Below are 9,815 nucleotides of genomic sequence, written 5' to 3'. Positions count from 1 at the left end.
TTTTAATGATATTTAATACCACATTATTTTTATTCAAGAATTTTGTTACAATTAATAAATTTATCTCCTGTCTTAACATTATAATATTTATAAAAAAGGAGGCAGAGAATATTATGAGAAAGTCAAATTTTGTGAAAAAGTGCAAAAGTGTGATTTTGAGGGGTTTTATTTATTTTCAAGTTTCATACTGTAGAGATAGTAAAATAACTTTGTTGTATTCATAAAATTATAAAAAGGAAAGGAAATTGAAAATATCAGTTGTTTTAAATCTTAAATATAATTCACTAACATAAAATTTTACAGAAGAAAAAATATATTTATTTTTCTTTAATTCTGCGCTGCTGATGTACAAAACAAAAAAAGGAAATAATAGTATTCATAATATGATTTTTTCCACCACGAGTAACGAAAAAGAGATTTACTTCCATATGTATCAAAAACGTGGATAGCATTTCTTGGTCAACGTATTAATAATTTTTTTTTTTTACTATTTATCATCAGATGAAGTTTTTTCTGTTGCATCTCCATAAAATTTCGGCTGAAAATTATTCACAATAATTTATAAATTATTAAAAGGTATTAAGATGTTCTTTAAATACAATAATAAAAATATGAAATGTTTTTCAAATGCTATAAAAACAGGCAACCAACCAAACAACATGCAGCGACATAATATTGTGTATTATGGTTTCAGAGTTGTTCAGGTTTTGTCATTTTACTTGACATGCAGGTTGAATTTTTAGAAGCGTTGCTTCATGTTCAAAATTGATTTTTATCAATAAAGTTCAAAATTTGAACTTTACATTAAAACGGCAGTTAAAAATCAAAATTCAAGTTCAAGGTCAAAATTTGAGCTTTATTTTGAATATGAAACAACCGTTAAAATTCAGAATTTCAACCAAAGTTCAAATTTTGTCACTTAATTTTGAATGTAAAACAACCGTTAAAATTGAAATTTTAAGTTCACTTCAAGTTTAATTTTGAATACAAAACAACCGTTACTTTTCAAATTCTAAAAAACCGTTAAAAACAACTCTGATAAAAACATAAAAGAAGCGAATTGATAAATCTCTCATAAATAAAAAATAAAGGCACTTCACGAACAATCAAAAGCAAAGATTAAAGTGGCTACCGAAAATAATGAAATAAAAATAACAAAAACAGAGCATAAACTGACCTTCGTGCAAAATTAATGTAAGAAAAGAAAAAGAAAAAATATCAAAAATTCATAAGGAACAAAAACAATGAAGTAAGTGAGATTGAGAAGTGTAAAAACGGTTATCAAGCATAAAGACGGCAAAAAAATAAAACACTAAAAGTCTGAGTTTCATTATAAAACGACTTACTGAGTACATAGACATTATTGCTTAATCTCTCTCTATTAAGTATTTTATCCCTATCATACACACACCGTTTGATTGCAATGATTTCGAAAGCCCTGCATTTGTTTTATTATTTTATTAACATTACGTGATTATCATGTGCAAGAAAGATATAAAAGGAGAAAAAAAGAGAGATTTTGTTTTTGTAGAACATTATTCGTTTTTAGTAGAATTTTGTGATACATTAATGTAGTGTATAAAGCTATTGATATGGTTAGATGATAAGAATATAATGAACGAACAATATATAGTAAGACACATTTGTGAAAGTATGTGAAAAAAGGTCTGAACCATCTAAATATGAAAACAATAGTTATAAGTAGGCAATTTACATAAAAAAATTCTTTTTATCGTTAATATCGAATTTAAGACTAGATTTTTTGTTCAGTTTGTCGTATTAGCACACGTGAAATATGCAATATTTATATATTAAATTATTATGTGTATAGGCATGTGAATAAGCGACATATTTGTCGACTCACCTCATCGTGTGTTTTGTTTGCGTCTTGCTCCTCCTCATCGCCGTCCGATCCATCTGAGTCATCTGCTGAGTTTGTAGCTTTCAATTGGGCAGAATTTGCATTTGTTTTATTCTAAAAAATAATCAAGGTAATTCAATTATAATAAGCCATAAAGTCATTAATAATTTCAAGAACATACCTGTTGATTATTCAATGAGCTAAGACCGTCATAACAATCCAAACATACGCGTTGTGGTTTTGTTGAGGACGGTAATAAGAACTTTTTTGGCGAACATGGACCACAAACCACGGCTCCACAGTTTCTAAAGGATTATTATAGAAATGAATTAGAATTAAAATCTGTTACCTAAATGAAGCGCATTTTCTAAGAGAATCAATGATCAAACAGTATTTAAAAAATAACGGTCAAAAAATATTTGAAAATTGAACGGAATTGAACTTTAAAATTTGAAAATTGACCGTTAAATTTAATGACAAATGGACAAAATAGAAGACGAATAATTCTCTAGGAAATCACGCTAATTCTTTGTTTGGCATGTGAGAAGTCAAGTCATTAAATACACATGTGATGTGCCAATAAAAATACCTGCAATGATGACGTCGTATAATCATTGTGAATTGCGTTTTTTTACAACACATACAAACGTTAGCTTCACTATCTGGTACCCAAACAGCAGCATGTTGATCTGATCGTTTTTTGCCACCTACAACGTTTACGTCAAAGTATAATAATACGGATAAGATAATGATAAGACTATAAAATGTATGATAAGATCACTTACTTTTACGGAGTAAATCTTCTATGCATTTATTAATGTGAGCCATCCATTCCTGTTTTTCTGTACTTGTTGCTGCATAAACTGCAAAAGACTTAGCCGTCGTTCGTATTAACCATCCATTTCGTGTGTCTAAAAACGTGAAATAAAAAAGACAGTATTGATTATGGCAAATATTAGCATAGAATATTTATGCAAACGCACGTGGTGTGTCTTCGAGGCCTTGTAATTGAACTTCTTCGAGAGGGATTATATGTTGCTTATTGTATTTCTTTTTTCCAATCACGATATTACCATACACCAGTATGTCATTAAAAAGAAAGAATTGACGAGGTTTAGGTCGTTTACGGCACATTTTTGTTAGTACACCTTCGCCTACTAAAACCCGACCTGGTATGAGCAGTTGTTCACCTGAGCTGCCGAAGCAGCTCTCGACCATCTGTATTCGTCGAGCATTTGCTTCACTATTTACTGTAAAATTTTAATTAGATTAATAATTCCATCACTTTCATTTTGTGTCCAAAAATATTCCGTGTACACAAAAGTTGAGAGAAATCCGAGTCGATTGCATGATTAGCAATAATTTCAGCATGATAATCGTAATTTCAGCATGACAAGACGACTTTTTTTTATTTTTAATAAGTCAAAGTTGAAAGGTTTCACACGGAAGACAATATAAAGTCAAAAGGACTTGCCACAAATTTACCGGAAATTATAATGCATGCATGTCAGTTCTTCAACAAATGAAACAGTGATTAATGAACAACCTGATGTTGTACACCAACACTAAACATATAACTATATCATCGTCGTGCACTCGACTGTTGCTTTTTCACTTTTTTATAACATTTCTATTGTTACAACTACGGCAAAAAAAAAATTTATATATTAATGCAATGGTCGAGTGAGTAAAACGTAAACAAAGAAGACAATTTACATGCGACACATATAATGTTATTTAATATAGAGAACGAGAGAATGAATAGTGTGTGAATGAGTAAGAAACTATGAGTGTAAAGTTATGATGATGCTTAATTTACGCCGTCATTTTTTTCGTAGGAAAAAAGCAGTTTCCAGTGTTGGCAATAAGTTCATTCCTGGATCTTTGTTATATTTATTAAATCACTAAAATTAATACAGCAAACAAGTTTTAAGCACTTTTGACCATGAATAATAATAGAACAGGTAGTTGTTAAATAAATTAGACACTAATTTAACAACACTGGAAGCTATTAATGAATATATTCTTGAACTTGTCATTAAAGAAGTAACAGAAGCACGAACGGTGATGTCAATGAACGCAATTCTTTATGCCTTTATCATCATTACTATATTACACATGAGTCATCGATTACAACTAATTCTCAAGTTTATCAGCATTTATCAGTAATGTCCCGAATAAGCTCTAAATATACAAATGTAATCTCTTTATTCTGAGCATAAATTGTGATAATTCAATTTAATGCAATATATCCATTCATTCATTCATTTATAATTCTGCTGAATATTACAGCCTTGATAAGAAAATTGTCACAAGGAAATCAACGAAAGCTTATTGCTTGCTTGGATGCTGATTCATTCATTGTGTTTGATAGTGAAAATGTAAATTCACTAAATTTCATATTATGATTCACTAATAATACACACACTTAGTTCTCTTATACACAAATAAACTATGTAGCAACATAATAATATCTCATATGACTTGAAAACTCTCTATTTTCGTCTGATTTTGTAAGATACGAATTTATTTTTGGAAATTCCACGAACTTTTATCATCCAGTACACTTAATAACTATCAATTTGCTTCTTTTAAACACTTTTCACACCTATTATGACGTCAATAATGCCACTGAAATTCAATTAATCTCGATTCCAATGATATTACCCGCATAAATAATCTGGTTTTATAAAGGAATTCACAATTTTGGTAATTAAAAATTCCAGCAGTCTAAAATCACAATTTCTCGTCTAAATTTTCACTTTATTCTCTCAACTTTATGCTCACGTAATACCACACATTATGACTAATGTCTAATTAATATCAAATATTACCAAGTCTATCAACCATCGTCTAAATAATAAAATTATAAAAATTTAACTTTTTGACTCTTCTAATAGGGAAAATCGCATAAGTCGCACTCACATTTGTTAGCAATCAAAATCATTTTATGTCTGTCTGTCCACATTATAAACCTGCCATGATTATGTTGCACAATTGTAAGTTGAGGTAATAATTGGAATCCCATTCTTCTATTTTGATGTATTTGAACCTAAATCTCAAAGCCTACTAATTTTATAATTGTATTTTGATGCATGCGCTTTTAAACAGCAAGCTCTGAAATTTCCCAACTTTAAAATTCAGCCGCATTGACATAACTTTAAAGCAAAACAATAAAATATTGCATAAAAATGGTAAAATTACTTAAATTAACATAATATCCATTAATATTCTAACTGAAAATAAATAATTTTAGGACATTCTTAAGAGACCAGCTGAAGAATTCGGTAATGATACTCTTTTAGAGGAACTTTGGGCGAAAAAGGCATTTGAACATGCTGAAACACATTTTAACTTACTCATATCTCTCGATCCACGAAGCCTCAAATTGACACCTTTTGATGACCAGATTTATAAGATCTTTCGAGAGGATTTCCCAAACTTCCGTGTTGACTACCTTGATGAAAATGAGTTGAAAAGTGATTCGTCTAAAATAAAGTGGAGAAATTTTATTGAAAAATTTAATAAAATTGAAGATTTTGCTTTTGGGACATTAATTAGAGTAGATTCATCACAGGACTTTTCACCAGAAAACTCAATACTCGTTGTTAGAATACAGTTCCTGGCCATTGAAATTGCACGAAATCGTGAAGGATGTAATGACAATTTAAGAAAAGATTATGCTAAGAAATATGCTTTAATTAGTGCTGAAAGCAACAATAACGCTGAAATAAATTCATAGCTAAAATCTCAATAAAGAATTACAAGTATTTTCATATAAAGAATTTGAACTGGATCTTTTAATTCAATTTTATTGATCAGAATTTACTTCTGATTGGATTTCTCATTACTTAAAATACAATAAAATTGTTTATTGTTGAAATTGGATATTTAGGATGTTGTTTCCATTGCGCTGGCGGCAGTTTCTTCTGTGTATTTGCCCTTATCCTTTCCAAGAGCAGCCAAACGTCCCTTAGCTCTACGATCCAAGATTCTCTTGCGATCCTTGTCAATCTTAAGTTTAACGATCAACAACTTTGATGGATGAATGCCGACATAAACATTGGTTCCATTAGCTTTCTCGCGTTGTATTCTTTCAATGTAAACTACAAATTTCTTTCTGTATACTTGGACTACTTTTCCAACTTGGTTTCCTTTGTAGTGTCCACGAACAACCTGGAAAATACAATTAAATTATCATTAGCACTTTTCTATGGTCAATCGCTGGAATTGCGCAAATTTTCTAGATAACACACTATTTTTTTGCTGGATTAATGATTTTACGTAGCGACTTGCTAATCTTCTAAGAAAAAATAGATCAAGTCAATGTTAAGCTCAAAAATTGAAGATTAGCATAGAGTTCAGGAGCGAAAACTTGATTCCCTAACCTCAATAAACAAAAATATTTATTTTGTAAATATCACGTATTTTCTCATTAATCCAGCATAAATCAGCACTTTATCATTCATAACACATTAATTAGCATGTAATTTTACTTACTTGAACTTCATCATCCTTTCGGATTGGCATTGAACGAACATTGTATTTTTGTCTCAATTCCTTGCTCAATGGAGAGGACATAATCTTGCGACGAATATGTGATGGAGCTGAAAAATGTCGTTTACGGTTCTTACGACGTGAGGACGTAACATTTCTGTTGAACTTCATCTTGATGTATAGAATTTCCTAAAATGATAATGCACGAATTAATAAAATTTCATGAAAAAATATTTTGAAGCTAAAATATTTTATGGTTTTGTGCAATTTTCTCTTAATTTAATCACTTTAACAACATTTTGGAGCCTAATTTTTATGCACAACTATGTTGCACCAAAGTCTACTTTTAAACAAATCTATAAATTGCATTAAAAACCACTTAAAATAATTAAAAATAATCAATTTACTTTACAAAACGTGTAGATCAAAGAAATTCGATGAGAAAAAGAAAGAGGCGTAGGATTTTCCGTTCAGATTTAACCAGTTGTTTGAAATTTAAATTTTTCAGGACCGTTGCACAATCATATTCATAAAACAATCTAAAATACCAAGTACTAAATCGTTATTAATTTATTACTAAAATATATTTATTGATTTAAGGTTTAAAATATTTGTTTATAGTCAAAATACCTATTAAATAAAATGATAATTTGAAATAGATCAATCGGATTAAAATAAATCCTGAGGATTAAATCTACCAAGGGGTACACAATTATTAATTTTCCGTTATTTCAATTTAAGCAAACTGTCAATTTCATTTATTTCTTAATTTAGCTTAATAAGTAAGTTAATATGTCTAATTTAACAAATGTGTATGCATATTTACGTGATAAGTTCCAAGATGTGGATATGCTATTTGGAAAATCGCCGTCTTTTGTTAAAACTTTGACAGGAATCGATAGTCAAAAAATTATTTTTATTTACAAAGAGGTAAATTAATTTATTTACAGAATTACAGCTGTTTTACAATAATTTATTAATTAATAATATAGGATGCTGTTAGACTGAAGGCATTGACCAATTATCTAAGTCCAACAAGTGAAACAAATAACAAAAGCGATACAAATTTCAATTTTTCTGGATCCTGTGGAAGTCCATTAAAGGATGATAATTCGATAACTGAACTGATCAACACATCGATAGCAAGCAAAATATTTAATAAGAATCCATGGCGTGACACAGAGGAAGGCTATGGATCAATTGATATTAATTATGCACAAACGATATTAAATGATATTTCAAATCAGGATTTTTCTAAAGATTCAAAAGGATGGGTCTTCATTTTATGCGGAAGCGATCATTCACAAAATCTGCAGAACTCAATGTTTCTTTTATCCTTCAATGTTTCAAAGAATAAGTTTACAAGAGGATTTGCCAAGTATTATGGAGTAGTTAACTATGAAAGCCGGTCAATTAGGAGCTATCTGCAGCAGCATAATGCAATTATTCCACGAACAAAAGCAGAAGTACATATTGAATCAACATTTGAAATGACAACTGATGTATCACTGAAATTCTTGAATACAATGAATAGTGAGAACTGCTCACTTTCGCATATTAGTGATTCGTCTCAAGTTATACTATCTCAAAAAGTGGAAATTGGTAAAAGTCATGTCCTTTGTGAACAACTGTGGAGTCAAATTCAATTACTTTACATGATTAAGAATGACATTGTTAATGTTAAAAATATGTCATGTGATGGAACTTTATTGGAACCGGCTTATAATTATGGATCAATGAAGTATGAAGATCTGCAAAAGAAATGCAACACGATTTTATCAGATGTTACTTTAATGAATGATACAGCCGATGAGATAATTGATACAAGCTTAGAAGCGATAATTAAGAAAGTATTTAACCGTCCACTTATTGAAATCACCGATCAAATTTGGGAATTAATTAAGTTCGCAAGTTCATACAGTGATTTGCGTAAGATTCTCACCTTTATCTTTCAAATTTCGTCACGATCAAGCATCGTCAATATTCCAATGAATAATAATCGTCTTGCTGAATTAATTCGTGAAATATCACAACAACGTTTAGCTATTCCGCATTTATCATCAACGGAACCTTTAGAACTTTTACTAGAAATTGGCATTGAAAAAGTCATGAAAGATTATGAATACATCTTTAGTGAAAGCAAAATATGCTTGTTAAGTGACATGAATATCGGCGAAACGAATATCCAAACGCAAATTGAATCAAATATGAATGTACGAAAGTCATTAGCTCCTTCCGCATTAGAAATGAATCAAAACAGGAAAACATTATTGCACGGTACTGGAAGTTTAGACAGTAATGATGATCTAGATGGTATTCGAAATAGTCGATTTAGTGAAAAGGAATCAGACAAAAGCATATCGAAAATGGCACAGATTCATTTAGCTATTGAACACCTTTTAATGATGCAAAATAATCTCAACATGAATAATGATTACAAGCATATTGCACGAAAAATACTCGAAAATCCAATGGTCTCATTTGAGGATTTACAAGTTCAAAAGTATGATAAGCTGCAAATTCCAATTAATGACAAGAAAGTCATTCATCTCGTCGACAATTTAATGCCAAATTCTCAAAAGATCACATTCAAATCGGAGAATAAATTCAAGCTGGTTGAGAATGTCTTTTACTTCAATGTTGAGCAGATCGTTCCATTATTAGTGCAGAAGGAAAGTGAAGGAGAAGTTGCAGATAAGAAAGGAGATGTTTTTCATTTTATAAATTATGCGAGCATAACAAGTAAATATTAGATACATAATTTACAGCACGTGAATCATTTCCACTTTATTTTTGTAATTTCATGTGTTAGCTATATTTGTTGTTGCTTTGATCTGTACTTTATTAAGCCATTAAATAACACATTGCATAAACTTGTAATATGTTGAGAAAGTTAAGTCATTTCTTTTTTATGATACATTGTTTTGTCAGGATATGTAGCAGGAAAGGTCGTTAAAATATCAAATTATAGGAATTAAGGCGCATTTTTATGAAGGAAGTCTCTAAAGTTTGTCAGAATGCAGTTTGTAGATTCCAATAGATTCTATCTCAATGTATAATCCTAGGTATTAATTAAATCCGATGTTTAATCCTAGGATTTAATTTTAACCCAATGTTTTATGAATTGTTATAACACCCTTAATCAATTTTGGACATCATTCTTACCTGTCTGAAAGTACGTAAATTAAAAATGCTAATGCTTCAGTCATTCCACCAGCCAACCACTAAGAATAATAAGAATCTACTCACATCGCTTGATAAATTGTGTAAAAATCCGTTTAAGACTTTCAGGTCATTATACAAAATAATGTAAGGAAAAAAAAGCATGAAGCCATAAAAAAGCTTGTTTCCCTCTATCAATAAAAGTGAATTTTTATTTCGTCTACATTAAATCAAATTTTTCGTTACAATGAATTTGTATCCATACATAAAAAAAAAGTTTGTTCTGTTTAGGGCC

At 29.9% G+C, this 9,815-nt stretch overlaps 3 protein-coding genes across 5 annotated transcripts; 1 reads left to right on the top strand and 2 right to left on the bottom strand.

Annotated features, from left to right (window-relative positions):
* rush (rush hour) lies at positions 1 to 4,791 on the bottom strand. Of its 2 annotated transcripts, XR_011544081.1 has the most exons (8): positions 4,696 to 4,791; positions 2,845 to 3,111; positions 2,647 to 2,772; positions 2,451 to 2,568; positions 2,043 to 2,166; positions 1,865 to 1,975; positions 1,347 to 1,438; positions 1 to 538 (listed from the first exon to the last, which is right to left on the bottom strand). XR_011544081.1 is itself a non-coding variant. In XM_070635562.1 (7 exons), exons 1-7 carry the CDS (start codon positions 4,709 to 4,711, stop codon positions 488 to 490), a joined length of 813 nt encoding a protein of 270 aa, XP_070491663.1. In that variant the 5' UTR covers positions 4,712 to 4,791; the 3' UTR covers positions 1 to 487. The 2 variants fall into 2 exon arrangements, 1 of the variants encoding a protein (XP_070491663.1); XM_070635562.1 differs by lacking the exon at positions 1,347 to 1,438.
* An 862-nt stretch (positions 4,792 to 5,653) lies between these two features.
* RpL26 (ribosomal protein L26) lies at positions 5,654 to 6,827 on the bottom strand. 2 transcript variants are annotated; one of them, XM_070635563.1, is made up of 3 exons: positions 6,766 to 6,827; positions 6,362 to 6,547; positions 5,654 to 6,037 (listed from the first exon to the last, which is right to left on the bottom strand). In XM_070635563.1, exons 2-3 carry the CDS (start codon positions 6,527 to 6,529, stop codon positions 5,753 to 5,755), a joined length of 453 nt encoding a protein of 150 aa, XP_070491664.1. In that variant the 5' UTR covers positions 6,530 to 6,547; positions 6,766 to 6,827; the 3' UTR covers positions 5,654 to 5,752. The 2 variants fall into 2 exon arrangements, with proteins under 2 accessions (XP_070491664.1, XP_070491665.1); XM_070635564.1 differs by having other exon boundaries at positions 6,771 to 6,821.
* Positions 6,828 to 7,109: 282 nt separating this feature from the next.
* On the top strand, positions 7,110 to 9,241 carry Zwilch (zwilch kinetochore protein). Its single transcript, XM_070635556.1, has 2 exons — positions 7,110 to 7,288; positions 7,351 to 9,241. Exons 1-2 carry the CDS (start codon positions 7,151 to 7,153, stop codon positions 9,109 to 9,111), a joined length of 1,899 nt encoding a protein of 632 aa, XP_070491657.1. The 5' UTR covers positions 7,110 to 7,150; the 3' UTR covers positions 9,112 to 9,241.
* Positions 9,242 to 9,815: the final 574 nt, after the last annotated feature.

This window comes from Chironomus tepperi, unplaced genomic scaffold, assembly GCF_022539635.2.
Source record: "Chironomus tepperi strain 1889 unplaced genomic scaffold, CSIRO-AGI_Ctep_v1 contig_93, whole genome shotgun sequence".
NCBI classification, from domain to species: Eukaryota; Metazoa; Arthropoda; class Insecta; order Diptera; family Chironomidae; genus Chironomus; species Chironomus tepperi.
Note: the sequence above shows the minus strand (reverse complement) of the source record. Positions and strands in the feature narration are given on the sequence as shown.